General features: G+C 42.7%; 1 protein-coding gene across 3 annotated transcripts in view; it reads left to right on the forward strand.

Annotated features, from left to right (window-relative positions):
* RUNX2 (runt related transcription factor 2) overlaps positions 1-8,181 on the forward strand; it is a 227,234-nt gene extending 219,053 nt beyond the window's left edge. For all 3 annotated transcript variants that reach the window (XM_027886589.1, XM_027886590.1, XM_027886591.1), the window contains one exon: positions 7,403-8,181. In XM_027886589.1, the coding sequence (XP_027742390.1) occupies positions 7,403-8,085 (683 nt within the window). In that variant the 3' untranslated portion in view covers positions 8,086-8,181. The remainder of the gene's footprint in view (positions 1-7,402) is intronic.
* The last annotated feature ends 13,620 nt before the right edge of the window (positions 8,182-21,801 follow it).

Consider the following 21,801-nt stretch of genomic DNA (forward strand, 5'->3'; position numbering starts at 1 on the left):
TGTGCTGCAAAGGAGAGGGAAAGAAACCCTCTCCAGTTTACAAAGTTGCAGTAATAGAGGTGTAGGGTAAAGGAGACATCAGAAGGCTGCATTAGCAATGTTGGTTGATGGGGAAGATGAAAGTGGCCTTTGCTCCCTGCTCCATCACGGACTCGTGTCCAGGCATTTCATTTTTCATGTGTTTCAGTCTGACCTCCACAAAGTGCAGCCAGTGTGAGACTCGCTCAGTGCTTTGAGCACAGCGGGAAAAATGTGTTAGGCAATGAACACTGTCATGAGGAATTGCCTGCTGCCCGACAGTATTACCTCTCCACCGTGCCTACCTCCCCTTTTCCCATTCCCCCTCCACACTGAGATGTCAGGGCATCCTCAGGGACTCTTCTGTTTTAGGAAATAACAGGAGCTGCAGAGCACTTCAAAAAGTCTGGCTTTGTCCCATAGGTGTCAAAGAAGGACCTCAGATTCCTGGAAAATCTGGTCCCAAATGAGTGTAAAAACGCACATTTTCTCAGGAAGTGAATAAAATCTCACTGAAATTAAGCCAGGGACAAAGATGAAAAAGCAGATGGCCCATGACAAACTGTGAGAACAAATTTGTTCGCATGACATGGGAATAAGTATGTACTCATAACAGACTATTACTCAAGAAATTTTGAAAGAGCACAACTCCACAGGAGTCATAATGGGATTAGTCACATAAAGCCCAGTCCAGCTAAGCCTGGTGTACTGTACCTGAAAGAAGAGAAACAGACCCCAAAACAGACCACAATTAAAAAACCCAATGAAATAAATTCCAAAGAGATGCACGAGTTCATGAAGTCAGAAAAACTTCTAAGTGAATTAAAATCTGCAGAGAAGCTCGTGGATTGCTATTTATCTATTTAAAAAATGAGAGGCCAGAGGAAGGAGCCTTACTGAATTGACTCAATCAGTAGGTTTGTAATTTGACAGCATAGAAACAGAGTTGGGGTATTTCTGGTAAAACATCATGGACTTTGGAGCAGACTTAGCCATGTGCTCCTTTACAGGATTGTTTTGGTAACCTACAATTATTTCCAATTATTTCCAAAATCCTCTTTAAAAAAATTATTTTATTGTGGAAACCACGGGTGAAACTGAGTTTGAAAACTGTAGGAATAGGGCTAATTTGGAATACTGTGATCTATTTTTTTTTATTCAATATTTTGCATGAAACTTCTGACTTGAATGGGCATGTTTAATTGCATGAAAACACTTTTGTCATTAAAGAGGGCAGCATCTTGATATATATGATATTTTAGGATATTTCTATCTATGCAGAGAAAAGTAGGTTCCTGGGACATAGATGGGATTTGCTTTGTCTAAAAAGTAATTAACGATAAGCTTGCCTAATGTTTGTATGAATTTTTTATGCATTTCTGAGCTACTCACCCAAAAGAAAGTGAGTGTTCAGAGCTACTTTGGATTCATAAAAGTCATAAATTAAGTTTCTGAAATCACACATATGCAGACAGGATTCCTGGAGTGCTCACACTGATGCTTTTGTTCAGACCTACTCCAGGGTAATGTCCGGTGGTCTCTTTGCCCAAGACAATGATATATTTATTTCTAGACTTGACTTACAGCTTGATGCCCTTCTAAGGTTGACTCAGCCCAGCCGTGGGAAGCAATGTCAGTCCATTGGAATCAAACCTGAGCAGCACGGGAGGGATGGCTTCAGATTCAGCTTCCAAAGATGGATTTTGTCCGTGCAAAAGCAGTACCGCCCTCACTGACGCACATGCTGCTCTTGGGCTTTCATTTACCACAAGCTGTTGGGACTTCAGTTTCACTTCTCACCAGAAAGCGGAGGCAGGAGTATATTTAGACGTTCTTGGGAAGCAGCTGCAAAATGAAGTGGGAGAGCGCACACGCACTCGGTCCCGCGGGCACACACGCAGGCACTGACAGCTCAGAGCAGCTGCACAAACCTGAGCAGAAAGGACAGTGCACAGGGGCCTCCCACAGGTGACTGTCTTACTGAAGAGTCTCATTTCAGCATCTTGATATCCTTATCATTGAAGCATAGACTGGTTTGGGTTGGAAGGAACCTTAAAGATCATCTAGTTCCAATACTCCTGCCACGGGTGCAGGGGTCCACTAGACCAGGTTGCTGAAAGCCACATCCAACCTGGCCTTGAACACTTCCAGGGATGGGGCAGCTTCTCTGGGCCACCTGTTCCAGTGCCTCATCATGCTCTGAGTGAAAAAATTTCTTCCTACATTTAATCTAAATCTCTCTTTTAGTTTAAAACTGTTCTCCCTTGTATTATCGCTGTCTACCTGTGTTAAAAGTTGCTTTCCCTCTTTTAAGTACTGGTTATTGAATTAAATAAATTAAGTATTAATACTGTTGAAATAGATTTTTTGTTCAGTCCTGATTCACTTGAAAGATTATCATCTTCTCAACCACAAGCTTATTTCTTGAAGCTCTCTAAGGGTCTCAGATTCTACTCTCTTGCATCTTGAACCTTATCTCCATGGTTTTACGCCTTCCACAGGAACACAGAGGCAGCACTACCGTTTTAGTATTCTGATTTGATAGGAAATTGCAAGTGCCAAGAGGATGTAGCCAGGCTCTTGTTGGGGCTGCCAAGCAATAGGACAAGAGGCAATGGGCAGAAAGTGATGCACAGGATGTTCAGGAAGTTTCTCCTGAACATGAGGAAGAACTTCGTTACTGTGCAGTGACCAGGCACTGGAACAGATTTTTCAGAGAGGATGTGGAGTCTCCCTCACTGAAGGTATACCAGAACCATCAGGACACAATCCTGTACCATGTGCTCTGGGATGACCCTGCCTGAACACAGAGGTTGGACCAGACAACCTACTGTGGTCCCGTCCAACATGACCCATTCTGTGATTCTGTGAAATTACCAGCTACATCTACACATAAAGTGAGGAATCCAGCTCACCTAACTTTAGCCATTTAGAAGTTGCTCTTCTAAAGGTAGTTGACTTCTCTTACAAGAAGTGATGAGACAGAAGGGACACTTCAGAGCATGATGCCCCACCCTTCTTTAGGGACCTGATAGCTTGGAATGGCTTGTCCCCAGAGGTGCTTCTTTCTCAGATGGATCTGGGATGACTGCCTCTAACTAGATTCCAGCTAAAGGGCTAATGTTAGATGAGCTGAATCCACAGAAAGTCATGCCTCTGATTTTCCCTTAAGGTTTCTACTTCACAGACCTTTCCCTTGTTAGTTGAAAAAAGACTAAGAATTCGGAGTTTGCAGCAATTTGTCTGCAAGGCAGATAAAATCAGTGGTCAAACAAAAGCAGTTAAGATAGCCAAGACTGCCTGTAAAGTGAAATACGTGCTCATCTCATACCGACAAATGCATTTAAAGTTCCTTTAGTTTCACCCTTCTCACAGGGCAGACCATCAATCTTTTGGCAACATCCATCATCATGGGTTGGACAAATACCAGGAAATCCTCTCCTGGAGGTGCTCCTCTGCTCCCTCTCATTACTTTAACACCTATTATTTACAGCCCTGTGAGTTTTTAACACCCTAAGATCCTCTTGGAGGTGACAGAGCAGAAGTATTCCCTCTTACTTGTAAATAGGTAACACAAAAATGTACAGTGGCTTTCCTTTGGAAGGTCCATAGTAGATGAGAAGGGTAGGGAATGTTTCCAAGATGGACACACCTTATTTTTAGACATCTTGTTGGGGAATTCTCTTTTGCAATATGGGCATTTTCAGTGCATGACACCCACATCCAAGTCAGTTATCCTACATTATTCCAAGCAAAGAGGTGAGGATAAATATTTCTCATTCTAGCAATGAAGAGGTGGTGCTAGATCTAATCTGCTGACTGTGAAGAAAGGCTCGGGAGTTAGATAAGACATAGAACTATGCTGTAGACTGTGAAAGCTAAAGGTGACACGAGGGAAAGGCATGAATTTGTGTCAGTGGAGGGTTAGGGTGGATATTAGGAAAAGGTTCCTCATCCAGAGGGTGGTTGGGCACTGGAACAGGCTCCCTCTGTCAGGCACTAAGCCTGACAGAGTTCAAGAAGCACTTGGACAAGAGACATGATGTGATTTTTGGGATGGTCCTGTGCAGGATTTGGACTCAATGATCCTCATGGCTCCCTTCCAACTCAGGATATTCTGTGATTCTGTGACCTGAATCCCATCTCAATAACCCAATCCTCCTGAAGGAGGCCAAGCTCTCTATGCACTCAGTAGAAACGAAGTGACTGTGAGGCTGCTTAGAGAGATACAGCTCTCGTGTCTAACCCTTCCCTTCATGGGCTTTCCCTCTGTTGTATACAACATGGAAAATATAGGGCTTTCATAGAATTTCTTCACTAAGCACAATTCAGTTGTTTAGATGAAGCTGATCCAATCCAAGTTTTCTCAGTTCTGGGTTAGCTTCCCCAGCTGGTGAAATAACTTTTCTTCTAAGCTACAAGCCTGCCTTGAACAGTCAGTCTTTGGATGTGGGAATATCCTACAAAACCTACCCAGCTTCTGTAGACTGGGTGTACTGAAGGGCACTGGATGACTGTGCACAGGTGGGATGATATGTTTAGTGAAGGTCACTGTAATTGTCTAAACACCCTGTGTCCAGCATCTCTCTTCTCTCCATCCAACCCCAGCTTAGCTACAGCTCTGTCTAGATGTGGACTGAACACCCCCAGCAATGAGAGTGCCCCTGGATGCTCCAGTTGAGACCCTCTTTCTGCTAGGGCTGTCCAAAAAAAAAAAAAAAAACACGAAAAACCAAGCACTAAAGTTGTGACAGGTTGCAATGAGAGAGAAAAAAACAGACAAAAGAGAGGAAGGAAATAAATAGAATCATCCTGTTGTATGTGATAGACAACAGAAGTTGTTTGTTTCGTGCTTCATCCTACTTAGGACTCCCACATTCTTGGGCTTTCTCAAACATGCCCTAGCAATTTTGTCCATGGAAAAAAAATTGCTGACACTTCTTTGAGGAGAGGTTGTGTGACTAGGCAGTCTCCAGAGATCCCTCCCAACCTCAGTGATGCTGAGATTCTGCAGTTTCCATCATCAGTGTAGGTCTTCAGATAACTGAGCAGTTGGATCAGACCCCATCCAGACCAGCAGTCGCTCTGGGTGCACAGAGTGCTCTATGTCAGCTGTGCACATTCCCATTGATCTGAGCAGTGCAACAGCTTCCACATGTCCTGGATATGTGAGGTTTCCTGTGCGGGTGTCCAGACACCCATGTGGAATTTCTTGGATGGAAATATGGGAGCCTGATCAAGCTGAGCAAGTTGTGTTCAGAGACTGCATGGCATAAGTAAACCTTTAGGGGGGATTAGGAGGATGACAAAGCTGTGGCTTCTGATAGGGAAAACCATGCTGTTTGGAAAGATTTCAACCAAAAGGAAGAGCTTTTGGTGTCCTGATTTTTGCCTCTGTTTTTGTCTGTATTAGTTGCCATTACTTGTATTTTAACCCCGCTTGCTGTTTGACCATTTAGGAATCATTTGTTACAGTTATTTGTCACAGCAGTAAACCCGATTACATCAAGGTTTGTCAAGCTTCCTCTGCTCTCTAATGTATGGAAAAACGTTACACTTAATTTGGTTTGTTTGGGCAGTGTGGACAGGGATTAGCCATGCTATATATGGACCACAAACACTGTGCTGGTTTAACACCACAGCGGAGCCAAACCTGAACCTTTCATCTCAGCCCTGCAAACTCTGGTGGTTTGGATGGAAAAGGAACCTGTATTTGAACTGTGCTTTATTTTTGTTTTTGTTTTGAAAAACCAAAGGCAAATCAATAGCACTTTGGAAACCCAACATCCAGCATCCTTAGCCCACCTCGAGTGGACAGGGATGGAGCGCCTGTGAAGGCAGGGAATTTGCACTGGGCAGAAAGCCAACATACAAAGGAAGGAAACTGTTTCAAGGAACCTGCAGTAACTTTCCATAAAAACCTCAGGGACATCAAGGCAGTCTGAATTTTGTGTCATAATCCCCTCTAAGCAACATGTGTGTTTGATTAGGAACAACATGGTGGTCCCATGTGGGACAAAGATGGACATTTGCTTGCTGCATGTCCAGCTGGTTTGGTGTTAGAAATGACAGGGAGAAGCCGCCTTTGTTTTTGAGTCAGAGTTTCAGTTTGCTATCTGGAAAACCAAACCAGCCAGTAATGGAAATAGATTTCTCACATTGAATTTTTTAGATGCCAGAAATAATAATAGTATGGTGTTAACACCTCAGTACTTGGCTTTCTCTAGGTTGTTTTAACCTAGATAAATCCATTATTTGTGTCTTTGTATCCACAGTAGTGCCTTAAAATTCGCACTTAATTGCAGCAGAAGTAGTTTTAAAATCCATCTATCTTACATTGACCACTCCTGTAGCATCTCACCACCTCCTGTATAATGTGTTCCCAATGCTAAAATAAAGATCTACAGAGTGGCATTGTAATTCCACAAATGCATATCTTTGAGGCTGTTAAAAAGCAAACATTTCCTATTATATTTCTGGCTTTCAGAACGATTGCAAAAATCCTTACCGTACAGTATTTAACAGCTGGGAAAAATGGGTAGAGCACCTTGAATCTTAGTGTGGCTCTGCAAGCCTTTGTGTATCCCCCAGGGGCTGCTCTATCATCCTAGACTGTATCTATCTAGACTGGACGAATTCAGTCCAAGAAAACATGTTCCTAATGACCACATGGGACAATGGATGAGGTCCACTGAACAAGAGAGCACAGGTGTCAAGCTGGGATGCTCAGTGTCAAGAATTTCTTTCTATCTATTTGTTCTTTTTTTTTAAAATGTGATTTTCATAGCTGAAGCTGCTGAAGGGATCTAGGCAGGGATAAATACCTGTGTTTGGTTGTGTAAACTCAGTCGTGTTTCCACATCCAAAAGAATAAAATTATTGACAAGTTTAAGCCACCAAGTAGCTCTAACTGTTTCTGGTGTTTAGTTGCCTATTCAAATCAAAATGCTGAAAACTGGGACCCTCTATGAACTTTGGCTCTGGCAGCAGCCATCCAACCCTCACATTTCCACAGGAGATCTGAGTCAGTTAGGACATTACCATCATTCTATGGCTGGCCAGGAAAACACAACAGGGAATTCACCAGCTAATGCACAGCTATGAGACACCAACCAGAAGAATGTTCAGGCCTGTCCACAGGCTTTATGAAGAATGAGAGTGGAAAGATAATTTAGTTTTATAATATTAAGTTCATGTTTACCTACAATAGGCTCTTGTCTTTGAGTACATCTGTTCTTTTCTAATTGGCCTACAGAGAGTATCACTGCCAGCTGATGAAATTCCCCTTTTCAGAGGGCCTGGTCCCATTGAGGGGACAGCAGGCAACAGTCTGTTCATGTAAGTAAATGTGTGAATCAAGGCTCACAATGTGCCTTCCTTACAGATTCAGATCCTTGCACGCCTGATGCTCCACCTGCTGCCACTTCACCACCAACCTCTGAAGAACCTGGACCTTTCACAGCTCCAGCATCGCCCTGCTCTTCTTCTGACACTGGTACTGCATCATTTTCACCACCATTACCTGCCTGTGTCGCAGCCTTATGCCCCAAACCACCTCCTATTTCACCATCAACATCCACTTCTGCTGCCACTGTTCTCCCTGGACTTCCTTCTCTTCCTGCACCACCTGCCTCTACTCCATCCCTGCACCCTGGAATCTATTTGCCAGTAGTCCCACCCAGCGGTGCCACCCACCTCATCAACTGGCTGCCATTCCTCGCTTCAGCAACACTTGCCACCATCCAAGGGAAGGAGGAAGACCAGCCACCCATAAGAACAGGCTCCCTGGAAGGCATGAAGCCCTGCAACAGCCCACCCCCACAGCCCTCCCGTGATGAGAATCCCCAGGCAGCACCTATGGGAAACAGTGCTCCGGGGGCTGCCTCCCCACCACCAGCTACCCATGCCATGCCTCCGAGCTCCGAGCAGGCGTCGGCGAATGTGAGCGACATCCTGGCCGAGCTGCGGACGATGAACAGCCACCTCTCCACCATTGCCCGAGCCCTCACCCAGCTGGCATCGTCCCTGGCACCGCAGCAGGATGCACGTGGCACCCCCCCTCCTTAGGGCCAGGTCTGCACAGGCTCACCATGCTCATCAGGGCTGGAGGAAAGGGACCCTACCCAGACCTGCCCACACCGTCTGTGTGCGCTCGCTGCGGTCGCTGACGCCGACCATGTCTCCCCAGTGGGTTTTTCTGTTTGTTTGTTTGTTTGCTCCTTGTAAATGGCTGCATATATTAAAAAATAGTTTTGTGGTCCTGTTAATAAAATTGTTTATGTTTCTTTGCATTCCTTTCAGATGTGCTCTCTCCCCTCCTCTCACCCATTAACCACACAAGCACTGGTAGGAGTCAGTGAGGTCTCACACAGTGAATGCTGAGAATCTGAAGTGGTGAGAAGTTACCACGAGAAAATACTCGAGGAGGTGACAAAACCCCTCTGGGCAGTGTGGGGGGATGCAGACAGGAAAGGACACAATAAAACTCTGAAGAAATTCCCTATTTCTCTCCATCCATGCTGCATGGCATAGTTTTGTTGAAATTGGAGCCTTTCCCGGTGCACTAAATCTCAGAGGTAATTGTAGCTACTGACGCAGGTACACGCCGTGATAAATTGTCCAAAACACAATGCAGGGTAGTTGTCTAAGCAACACTGGGGTTGAACAGCTGACAAACAGCCTTGGCCACCTCTTGTCCTCCAGAGATCAAGATCTGATGGTGCTTAGCTAAAGTCAATCTATCTTACTTTGCCAGTGGTTCCTGGGGTTCCTCAAGCGCATAAACAGGCCGAGCTAATTTACAACAATTAGCCAGGCACGAGTGGATAGATCCTGACATTTCACCACCTCTTCCCTATTGCCAAGCTGTAGCAGCTTGCCTAAAGGTGGCACTGAACGCGTGAAACCTCAGACAATCCTCTTTGTGGATGGAGAAAGAGCTCTTGGGCATGAATCCAGAATTTTTCCCCTGAGTTACGTGACCTGTAGTGTAGCTGGTGAGATACCACTGGACACTGTTTGGTCTGGTGGAGGTAAGAGATCTGGGAGATGAAGGATAGGATGTGTTCTGAGCTCTGGAAGAGCCTCAGGAAAGAGGACTCACAGCCCTTGCAGAGCCATTCTGCGCCTGCCAGCCACAGTCTGTCCATAGTGCAAACAACCAGACCAGGTTGGATGAGGCTTGGAGCAACCTGGTCATGTGGAAGGTGTCCCTGTCCACGGCAGGGGGTTTGGAACTAGATGATCTTTAGGGTCCCTTTCAACCCAAACCACTCTATGATTTTATGAACCATCAGCCAAAATGTATCTTCCCAAAGGTGGTCCAAGCACAGGCTGGTGACGGCTGAGCCAGGCTACTGACTTTCATCCCAGTGGATTAAAATTAAATACATGCTCATGGCAAATAGAAAAAAAAAAAAGGCCTCTGTGAAGTCATGTATGATCTCTCCTTAATTTAGCCATGCAGCCCTCAGATATCAGGATCTGAGGCCATCTCTAGGAAAATCCCAGACAAACAGACAGATTGCTAGATAAGATTAAAGAGGAAGTATTCTGTCTATTTGCAAATATTTCTGTTACAGATGAGCCTAAGCCACAAAGATTGAATGCATATACAAACTTCCCCAAAGCTCAGGTGTATTTGAATTTGAGGTTTTGGTTACTGCATATGTATTTATATATAAACCTATCCATATTGTTGAGTCTATACCTGAAAGACAAAGCAACTGCCCTGTTCAATCATGGGTTTTTTTTCCTATGGTTGATCAGGGTTGGGGTTAGGGTTTGTGTTTTAGCAAACAAAAGGGTTTGTGTTTAGCAAAAAGGTGGGAGAAAAAAAATAATTTCCTACACTACCTTTTAATTTTATGTGTTTCAGCAAAGGGAGATAAAAGGAGTATCTTAAAAACATTCTACCTTTTGATTTTGCCATTGCAGTTTCCTTAAAGGAAAAATAAATGAAAGTTAATCACTTTCCCTCCTTTCAATGTGAAATATAGGACAAGAGAGAAAGAGGAAAGCTTTATGGTTAAAAAAATATTAAAAAGAATATTTTTCATTTTTACCATCTTTCCCTCTTTCAGCTTTACATGGTAGTAAATAAATAGCATATTCTCCCACTGTTGATAGTTTTCCTTGATTTATCCTGCTATTTTCCAATAGTAACTTTTCATGGCCTAATGCTGATGAAAATCTCAGTGGAGTTTTTCAGATATGTGCAAGACATGCAGCCATAACTTCAGAAAATCTTACTGTGCAGCAGCTGCTGATACTTTATCAACCAAGGTTAAATCTGGCTTCATTTAGGTGTCTAAGGGATTTGGGAACAGTTTCCACGGTGTGCAAATCCAGAAAAAAAGCCTGAAAATTTTGCCTTTATTCAGCTGTGAAGGCAGTGTTCTTCATTATCAAAGACGCTATGCCCAGCTGGCAGGACAGCAAAAGTGCTATTCCTGAGCTTCTTCCTAAAGGAATGAGATTTCTGTTGTCTCACACCTGAAGAAAGTAGATGCTGAACACCCTTGCAGTCTAGACTCTGAGCTGTCCTGCAGCACTCTGACATCAAGGCAGGACCAGAGGCTGTAGCCAGAAGTAGCAGCTTTAAGATTGACATGGTAACCACTGCTGGTTCCCGCAGGGGCACAGCAACTGGCTCTGGGGCCAAGGAGGCAGATAGAGGCTGTTTGTGGGCAGGGTTGGTCCCTACCACTCTGAGCCAGCCTAAGCCTGGACAGGGCTCTGCAAATGCTGCAGCCGTGGGGTCCCCTTCTGCAGACTCTCATGCAGGGTGTGTGCCCAGCCCATGCTGAGTTAAAACCCATCTCAGGAATGTCCAGGCAGCCCCACCATGGCATAAAAGCTTTCACTGCCATGCAAAGAAGGGCCCTGCCCACAGGCACCTTATTCAGTAAAGTGCATTATTCTCTACTCAATGCATTCAACAGACTTGTGTCCCTTAGGAATTGCTCCTTCAACTCAGTTAAGTGCTGTAAGAAACAAGTGGTTGCTCTGACTGCATCGCTTTGTTGGCAAAAGGTTGACTCTGCCTCAGGTTTTGTTTGCTCTTCTTGGCTTTCATTTGCCACCATCCCAGTCCACCTTAGTGCTCCAGCCCCGCTGCTTCTCTTTGCGTGCTCAGCATCTTTAGTGGTATTGTTGAGCTGCTGCTCCACACCTGCTATTACAACGTGGAAAGCTGGAGTGCAACTTACAAAAAAAAGTCTCCTAAAGCACCTGAAACTGGCTGTGGAGTGGCTGAAGAAGGACAGAAACTGGTGCAGTTGGCACCGTGTCCCCACGGTCCCCCAGCACCTGCCGGGTGCCAGGTGTTGCTCCAAGGTAACATAACTGATGGCAGACAGTTTAAGAGACTTTCTTCTCTCAATTATTCATTTTGATTCCTCTCAAAGAGCGAGGGGCTGAAAATTCTAGTGCCTTTGTGTGTGTTCAAAGTCCTGTGTAGATGTAACCTCCTCATCTCACACTCCAGGGGCTGTTAAATTATTAAAAATCCCCTGCTGGCCTTCTCTCTCTTGGGACAGCTTCAGTCTCTCCTTCTTCTTCCACTTCCACATCCCTGTTATTTGCAAAGGTAGCAATTTATAGGACAAGATTTATTTTATAATGGACAGGTAGTTCTTTGGGTTTTTTAATAAAAAGCCCTGAAATGCTCTGGATGTGTAAAATTTGAAGGCTGGAGGTCAGGTTGTTTGAGTCAGCATGGATGATCATCACAATCCCTTCTAGCCCACCTATCAAAATCCTCAACACAGGGATCTTATCTTTCACAGTGTCGTGGTTTGATCCGGCCACTGCCTCTTTGGACAGTCTCTGCTTGCATTCTCCACCAAAGATGTAATGGGCTTGCTCTGGGTCAATTTTTTCTCACCCCCTCCACACAATTACTGTAAGTTGAGAGAAGGTTTATGCAGACAAAAGAGACCTGATTTGGGAAAACTACTTTCCAAACAAATATCAAGGATGGGTTTCAAGTCGCCACACCTGAATCATCTAAACCTTGGTTTTGTAGTTCCTCTATAGACGTGGGAAGGGCTTTCAGAGTGCAGTTCATCCTGGTCTATAAAAGGTATTTAAAATAGGTAGGAAGGCATTTGACTTCTGGCAATGTCCATCCCTCTCCCCAGACTATAGACCATTCATTTAAGCCAGGTGTTTGACTTCTAGATGGCAGGAAACTAAATTAAATGAATCCTCTGTTGGTAATTGCAGTTCATTTCAAACTGATGAAGCATCAATATATCACATTTATTTGAGTCACAATAGACGTGTGAGGAACTGAAAGAGAGGAAATGGGAGCTCAGGAGAATAGGACTGACAGTAAAACTGGAAGCCCATGAAAAATATGCAACTCCAGCGCCATGCCAGGAGTTATCCTGTGCCAGGAGAGCACCCCAGGGGACTCCCAGATCATTCCCTTCTCCTAGAGAGTTAACTCCTCAGGATGTGGAACTGGAAGCTAAACAATTTCATGGGATTTGAGTGATGTACTCAGTGTCTACTACTCCAGCAGGAATTATTTAGGGAGGCAGAAGGCTGTACAATATTGTATTAGTCTGCAACTCAAGAAGGTGGGAGAAATCACAGGTTTACCCAGGAGAAATAGGAAGCCGGGTGGTTTTTCACTTCGTTTTCTCTAGCACGCATTGTTCTTCCAATATTTGTACACACATTCACTGTAACGACACTCAAATCTCCCAGTAAAAATAATTTATAAGGAAGCATTGCTAGGGAGTGCATTCCTTCACATTAGCCCAGCTGCAAGCTGGCAGTGCAGAGCCTGGGAGTGAGCTCCCTCCTCCAGACAAGATGGTTTTTCATCACAGCCCTGTCTGGGAAGCATAAAGTAGGCACCCTTTGCCAGATACCCTTGTGGACATCTCTGCCCACCAAGCCGTAGGGTCTGTGTACCTCCAAGTTTCCTTCCAGACCTTTCCCTACAGCAGTTTTTCAGAGTTCTTCGAGTTTCTGTTCATTTTATTTCACTCCATGAGCCAGACAGTCAGGACACCTGTGTCAGGGTACTGGTTGCACCCATAACTGCGAAGCTGTATCCTGAGCCCACAGCTGCCAGCCTGGTGAGAAATGTCATGGGGCAGGAGATGGTACACCACCAGTGTGGGCAGGGATACCCTGTGGCCACGGCTATCCATGTCCCAGGTCGTGCTGGTGCGTGGCTGTGCGTGGGATGGGGTAGCTCTGAGTCACCAGTGATCAAACCATGTAGTCTACACTTATCCCACAACCTGGGAAACCCTCTTCTCACATAACCCACAGGACCTAAGAGAAATACAGAGTCTGCCCAGCCCCAGCTGGCTTTAGAGCCCACTGTGCCAGAGGAACACTGAGGCAGGCAGCACTGCTCCCAGATTGCACTGGAGTTGAACAAACCTGGACCCAGGGGCCTTCCCAGCTGTGACTGAGCTGGGAGACTGCTTTCACAGGATGTCATGTGCAAGTTAGAAAGCACCATATTTTGTGCTTGATGGATGCTTCTGGCCATCTCCCACGTGGAATTTTTTTCCCCTTAACTGACACTGAAACCCTGCTCTTGACCTAGCTGTGAAAAGTTAGGCTGTAAGACACAAGGCAATTAGTACTGGCCTTGAAGGAAATAAAGGTGACATATACTGGGCCAGGTTTTCAGATGATGTCGAATTGCAGAATTATAGAATGATTTGGGTTGGAAGGAACCTTAAAGATCATCCAGTTCTACCCTCTTGCAATGGGCAGGGACACCCTCCACTAGCCCAGGTTGCTCAGGCCCTGTCCAGCCTATCATGGAAGGATGAGACTGTCCTTTCTCCTGGGTGTGCCAGGACCACAGCACTGAGTGATGGTGTCCATCTGCTCCTCCATAATCCTGACTGCTCTCTGCCCCCCCATTGTTTTGACACAAGCTGTACATTTTCAGAGCAAGGACTGTGTTTTTTTTTCTGCCATCATGCGAACTTTAGCATGGAAAGGTACCAAAGCAGTACAAAGTAATTATTAATAGTAAGTGATATCATGAAACCAAAATCTTCCTCTTGAAGAAGAGGAATTCAGTAATGTAGAAGTTGAAGACAGAGAAGTACACCACAACCCCTTGCTGGGTTCTGCTGCAGATTCTCTCTCTAAAATAAGCCAGGCAGAAGCAGTAACTTCTCACTACTGCTTTTACTTGTGGAAGTGGTTCCCAGACACTTGCTGTACAACGTATAATGTCAACATCTGATTTGATCTACATCATTCCCATCTACCACTCAGCCTGGATTTCCCATTTATCTTGAACTTTGGCTGAAATCTAATTTTATTCAGAGACAGGTCTTACTGGAACAGCCTTCATGAAGAGCTTACTACTTATAACTGTAATTCAAAACATATTTTGAACAGAAAAATGTAGATTTGCATGAGCTGAAGCCTTGGTGATTCATGGTGATGGCAACAAATTGTTTTTGTCACAAAACAAAAATAAGAGGACCCCCAAAAAAGTCTGAAAAATGCCAGAGACTGTTTCTATTTCTTAATGGTTATTTTATTAAAGATATTAAGCCCATGCCAGTAGTCCAAGAAATAATTGAAGCATTTTGCTTCCTCTGCTTTCCTACTTTACCCATTTCCTCAAATTTTTTTGAGAGTATTTATTTTGGGTCAATAGAAAATGACATTTTTTCTCCCAGCCACCAGAATCAAAACATCAGATAGTCATGTGGCTCTGCTAGGATTTTTAGAATAATTTGGCTATCTGTGAGTGGAAACCCACACCCTACAGTTTCTCCCGGATTCCTCAAAGTAGGGGAAGTGTTGGTGCCACCAGTCCTGTGTCTCACAGTCCATGGTAAATGTCACCAGTGAAGTGGTATATGGCTCTATTCCCTAAACTTGATTGGAAAGGGAGCTCTCAGGCCTTTAGGTGAAATAAATTTCCATGGAACTTTGTGCTTTTATTGACCAGCTAGGGCAATTTGATCTGTTCCAGATGGGACCTGACTCCTTGTGTTTAGTAAATGGTGGTAGACATTGGACTTTTCAAGCCATGCCAACGGACAAGTGATAAAAGCTTCCAGGAGCTTATTCATTTCTTCCGTATAAAATAAGGCAATTTGCACATTTTATGTTAATTCTACACTCTCTATCACTCTTGGGAGGTAAGGATGTCATTATTTTTTTAAACACACAGGGCTTTGCTTGATCAGACTCATTTGTTTCCTCTGGTGGAAGAAAAGGGCCTGAGGTAGAGAGAAGTTAAGAGCTGACTAGGAGGTTTTAACTGAAGTAGTGGGATGAACGTGAGCCAAGGAAAATTTAGTCTGCACATCAGGAAAATTTTCCTAACAACGAGGTCTATTACTATGTGGAATGGTCCCCCCAGGGAAAAGGGGGAAGCTGACTAGACAAAGCAATGAAGAACACATTGTAGGGAGCAACCTTTAAACATTTGGGGAATGGACCAAGTGACCTAAGTGCATTTTCCATCTCTAATTTCTCTGACTCAACCATTACAAGGGTATGCTGTAGAGTATATGACTCTTGTGCTCTGTCACATCAGTACTGCTTTGGGAACATGTCCCAAAAAAACAGGCATGTGCTGCTCTTACTGGGACCTTTGGCTACCTATAACGCTCACCCAGGAGCCACAGGGTGCTTGAACTCAGTGACTTCCGAGCATGAAGAGCTTTGACAAATAATAAGAAATCAGGGAGAAAAAAATTGCAAAGAAAAGCAAAGCTGAAGAATGAAAAGGTCCAGTCAAAAATGACCTAAGTTGCTTCAGAGGCACGATCAAGCTTCACAGGTGGAATTTATCAGCATCTGGTGATGCCCATACGGCAGATGACACAGTAGCTGATACCTAGGATCAAACCAGGAGATTTTAGAGCAAAAAGTTTAACTTAAGATGCCAAATCAGCTTATGATGAAACTCTCATGTCCTCGTTTTCCATATTGAATTGGACTGGATGAGCCAAGCAGCAGTTGAAAGCTATCAAAGGGTTTACTTCAGTCAAAGGAAATGGGACTCCCAGTAATGAGGAAGAATTATCTCTGTTCTTGAATCCTGTATGTTTAAACATCAGGGGCCTTCTGATAAAGTTCTTCACTGTTTTTTTATAAATCTTCTTAAAAAAAAAATTGATGCACTAACAGCCAAAAATTTCTTCAGGAAGGGCCATTTTCATCACATTTTCTAAGGAAAGTTCATCCAAAATTTCGAAGTGATCATACTCCAAGCAGCACCTTTTGCAATTTTTTAAAATTAAACATCACAAGTTTTATTTTGTGTTTTTTTTTTTGATTTAAAAATAAGTTCTATTTTAAAATTTTAACTAATTACAGTAAACCAAAAAGCACTCTTACTGTTACTTTTTCCTCTCAGAAGAAAAGTTTAAAATGCCCAAAACTACAGTGAATTTTGTGTCTGAGTACTTTCATCTCCTTTAAAAGAAAAAGTTCAAAATATCAACATTTCCATAAATGAGAAAAATGCATCCCTCTTTGGCTTATTTACTGTCTGAGCAGGAATTCATTGAAAATATAGGCAAGATAATGAAGGGCTTTTTCTTCTGTGCCTGCCCTGGAAAACCTGTATTTATTCTCAGTTTAAATACAGCCCTGAAAACACATATTTTGAAAAAAATAATAGGTGCATTACAGGACAAATTCAGTGTACCATGAATGAGGCTGGAGGAGCTGTGTAACGTTCTGACATAGATTTCACTTGTGCAAGTTGGATTTAGTTTTTCTTCTCGGCAGCCTCAGCAGTGTTAACCTCTGCAGCCTCAACTCACATCTATTTCCTCTGTGGGAGAGGTGTGTACATGAATGAACAGCCATCTAACAGCAAAAGAGCAGCTTCATGGGAGAAAGGCAGCAGACCAGCTCTATATTTACTGAAAGCCAATTGCAGACCATAAAAAGTAGATATCGAAATGCAAGGAAGAAACGGCAGAAAAAGGCTTCTAGACAAAGTGATTACTTTTACGCTTTAAAAAAATGCCGATGGAGTAATTGGAACTAATGCCTTTAGAAAATGCACTAGGACAAGACAGGGCAAATATCACTTACAGGGGGAAAAAAATGTCCATGTCAGTAACACCTCTATCAACACCACTTTCATTTTACCAGTTCCTGTCTAGCCAGGAACTAATTTCTTTACAGTTACTGAAGCAGAGTAACCACAAATCAAACAGTAGGAAAATGATAACCTGTTGAACTCCGTAGAGGCCTCTTGAGTGGGTTTGGTGACATCTGAACTATGCTTAGACAGTTGTGAAATGTCTAATGTGGGGCAGTCAATCAGGCTTTGCCCCTGAACTTGTCATTTTGTGAGACAAAGTGGGAATAAAAGAAAAAGATAAAACCTACAAATATCCAGAAAAGTCAAAACTGTTAAAAATTATTTATGAGCAAAAGTTGGCTATTTCTTGGAAGGTGACATTAGAATCCTTTAATATATTGTGAGGATATGAAGCATGAGGGGGAGTATAAAGTGCAGGGAGAGATCCTGTTTGCAGGAGTTTTTCAAAGTTATGTTCTGTTGGATCAGGCTGCACATCACTGAAATGAAACCTAACAGGCCAATAAATACAACACTGTTGAGCAAAAAGAAGAAGAAATTGTACTAAACTCTGATTATGCTAACATCAGCTGGCCTATAAATTATCGCCCAATAAAAACTATCAAGATGTGAACAAAAATATCCCAGATATCCATTCTGGGAAGAAAAAACAGCTTGGAGTTATTCCAGCATAATAATTCATGTATATATATATATATATATATATATATATATATATATTTGTATTGTGTTCATGTGAAGATCTATTTGATCAGCTTCATCCCTGGGCTTCTTTTACACTCACTCTTCTCCAGAATAATATTTCTATTTTTAGTAATTTCTTTCTGGAGCATAAGTGGAAATTTCAGTGAACAGGGGGGATTTGTCTCTAGAGCAGAAAATACTGAATTATTGGACTAGTTTGGATTGGAAGGTACCTTTAAAGGTCATCTTATTTAAACTTCTGCAATAAGCAGGGACATCTACATCTAGATCAGGTTGCTCAGATCCCCATACAATATGACCTTTAATGTTTCCAGGGGTGGGGCATCCACCACCTCTCTGGGCAGCCTTTTCAGTGTTTCCCCACCCTCATCATAAAAAAATTCTTCTTTATATCTAATTTGAATCTACCTTCTTTTAGTTTAAAACCATTATGTCTTGTCAAATCGCTGCAGGCCCTATTAAAATATCTGTCCTCATCTTTCTTCAAAGCCCCCTTTAAGTACTGAAAGGCCATTAGTGTAGTCTATGTGAACAAAAGGGGAGGATAAAAGACATATTTCCACATGATCTCCTCCTTGTAAGAGATTTCAACAAGACTCTGAAGGGTATATTTTAATTTTTTCATTGGCATGTGTATATATATATGTATATATATGGTCATGATACAGAGTCATGGCTAGGCTTCGCGAACGAAGATTTGAGAGGGGCTCTACCCACGCTTGCTACAAGCACGCTGATGGCTAAAAAGGCCAATGCGAGACAGACAAGTCCGGTTGCAGAACGTACAGCAGAAAGACTCTCCAGGTGATATCGACAAGACGCGATTCTTTCTGCGTTGTCTTTTCTCCTCGAGAGTGATCCTGCGTATGATACAGAGTAGAGGCTTCTTGAATAGAAAGGAATATCCCAATATCTGGGAATAGAGGTGGTGGAAGCCCTATCCCTGGAAACATTCACAGTCAGATTGGACAGGGTTCTGAGCAACCTGGTCTAGCTGGAGATTTTCAAGGGCGTATAGTGACAGGACAAGGGGTAATGGCTTTAAGCAGAAAGAGGGTCAATTTAGAATAGATTTGGGAAGAAATTCTTTACTTGGATAGGGGTGAGGCCCTGGCACAGGTTGCCCAGAGAAGGTGTGACTGTCCCATCCTTGGAAGTGTTCAAGGACACTTTGGATGGGACTCTGAGCAACCTGGTCTAGTGGAAGGTGTTCCTGTCAATAGCAGGGACGTGGACTAAATGATCTTGAAAGGTCCTTTCCAATCCAAACTATTCTGTGATCTTGTGATCTTCACAGTGTAGCCTCGTAGACCCCTTCAGCTAAATTCATCAGGGTTTTGTCAGTGAACTGCTAAGTCTAGGAAGTATCAGTTCCCAAAATCAGTAGTAAAATGAGATGAAAAATCATAATGAGAGGGAAACAGATCATGAGAACTCAGGCTATTATCAGTCTCCTGTGTCTGAAAGATAGCATCTGTACCACTGAACCTCTCCTACCATCAGTCTGGGTGATGACTGGTTCAGACGGAGAACATACCACCCTCTGAGTCCCTGGTACTGCTTCCTGTTGGCACGGCCCTTCCTGGTAGGGGCTATTCTTCTGCTGAACCTCCCTCACTTCTTCTTACAAACAGAAAGCAGAAGTGATATGACTCACCTCACAAGACCACCTGCTAAAATATTCTCCTGTGGTCTTGACCCAGATGCCACCTGCTAATAATGAATGCGAAGATACACGTCTTCAGGATATTGTTCAGAATTAGAGTCTCTTTCTTTGGGATTAATTTCCTAAGGAAAAGCAAAAAATGCTGAAAATATGATTGCCCACTTTTCAGGAGCTCCCAGATTCTGTAATTTCTTGTCTTCACAGAAGCCTAACCACTGCTGTTACTCACCTCAGCAAAATAAAATCCATTTTAGGGAAATAAAGCACATATTAAATATTTTTGTTTGAATATGAGTTAAATGACTTTTGAATTAGTCTTTAACGATGTGTATTCAAGTACATTTTCTGTCTTATACAAGACCCTCCCAAACTTAAAAGACTAAATTTGTGAGAGTCTTCCAATGGAAGACTGGCTTTCATCTTCAGTGTCACTCTAACCCCTTCCTTTATGTCCTGAATTATTTGTTGAAGCAATGACTGAAACCATGAAATTATGACAGCCTGAATACTGGGAAAAGACAGCTGGCACAGCATCAGTAGTTAGTAGTTTGCATTTGTCCACCATTTTCATATTTGTAGCTACTAACCAAGGATTCAGAAAAAAAATATTCACCTCTCCCACACTGCCACAGCCCATGCAATGCATGTCTGTTGAGCTGATGTGCCCCCAGATCTCTGGGACTTATGAGTGAACCTGGAATTTTTGTAGAAATAGTAATCTGAGAGGAAGCAAGAAGAAAAGTGTCTTTCATCTTTTATACTCATCAAGTCTGGGACAGCTTCCAAATCAATGAGTACATGCACTCAGTTTTGTCTTGGTTTTTGAGTTACTACCACGGAATAACCAACTGAGACCCATAGATTTTAACAAACCAGTGTAAAAAACAATGTGGTCTTTGACATTGCTTTCAAATCTGTCTATGGGTTAAAGACTCAGAGTTTCTTGCTTTTGAAAGTCCTTAAGCAAAGACGCCTTTGCCTCTGAGGAATGACATTTTATTAATGTGCATGCTTGTGTATGTCAGCGTGTGCATGAATGTATGAATAAAAGTATAGACAACTACTATACAAATACTTCTTATAAAGATATAGGTTCATGGAATTAAAAACAGTAGCCTCAGTGTTGTATCTCTGAACATGTAGCATATGTCAGCATTTAGTTGATGTGTACCATTCAAGAACATATTTATCACTCAAAAGCATTCCTTATTTTACACTCTTACTTCCTGTATATTATTTACAGCAATCATAATTTCATAGGCATTTATTTTTACTTGTTGTTTAAGTGATAGAAGAAAGAACAGAATCAGGATATAATGGCAGGCCAAACCCTGATGTCATTACTTAGATCTTAACTCAGATAAAACTACTCAGGACTTCTACCTGCAGAAAGACCACAGGAATTAGGCCCTACAAATGGTTTCCTCCCTTCCAAGAGGTAAATGTATATCTTTCTTCTTTTATCTATTTGTTGTCAAGGTGACAGGCTCATACAGTTTGAAACTACAACAATAAGGCCCTAGGGTGTCACTTTAAGATAACCACACACTCAGTTTTGTGTTTAGCTTCATTATTTTATTCATAACAATGTGCTACTGAAAAATGCTTATTGTCAGCTCCAGGTGTGTTTGCCAACATTAAAGAGTATAATCACAATAAAAGAAAAGCCAGGAGCAATTCCACCTCCCACATGCCAAAATTAAGAAACCATAGCAAAAATTAAAAGCAACAATATTTTACTTCCCTCCCTTCTTTTCTCCATCCTCTACTCCCTCCTTCCCACAAACTACCAGGATTTCTTTCCAAATTCCTGGATAAACAGATAACCTGCAGCACTGATGTGCAGTTGATGCTACCGAAACATATTTTTGGCCATGTTTTTCATATCATTGGCTCTCCATTGACAGTGCGCCTTAGGCAGATTCCCTTTTTCATACTAAGAGAAAACGTGGAGCATGACTTCTGTATGGACACCTGACAGAGGGAAACCCAAGCCTTCACTCTTCCATGGACTTTGGAGACATGGAAATCTGCAATTATCTCCACAGCCTCTTGGGTTTTTACTCATCTTTCTAATTCAGACCTGTATTTGAGATAAGGATGTTTTTGGAAAAAAGTAATACTTAATCTTTTTGATTTTCCAGTGAATATGTTCCATGTCAGGTCTTAAAAGTTAATTCCATGTCACACTTTGATTTCATGCTCTGTGTTATCTGACTTGCTTAGCTTTTGTTCTCACTCGTTGTTTATTGTAACATTTAACTGGCTACTCTGATGATTTTCCTGCTCTCAATTCTCCTCTCCACAGGGCCACGGTTTAACTTTTGTCAAAAGGCCC

The sequence above is a fragment of the Empidonax traillii genome, unplaced genomic scaffold, assembly GCF_003031625.1.
Source record: "Empidonax traillii isolate 1590-97213 ecotype Southwest subspecies unplaced genomic scaffold, ASM303162v1 scaffold190:size869923, whole genome shotgun sequence".
Lineage (NCBI taxonomy): Eukaryota > Metazoa > Chordata > Aves > Passeriformes > Tyrannidae > Empidonax > Empidonax traillii.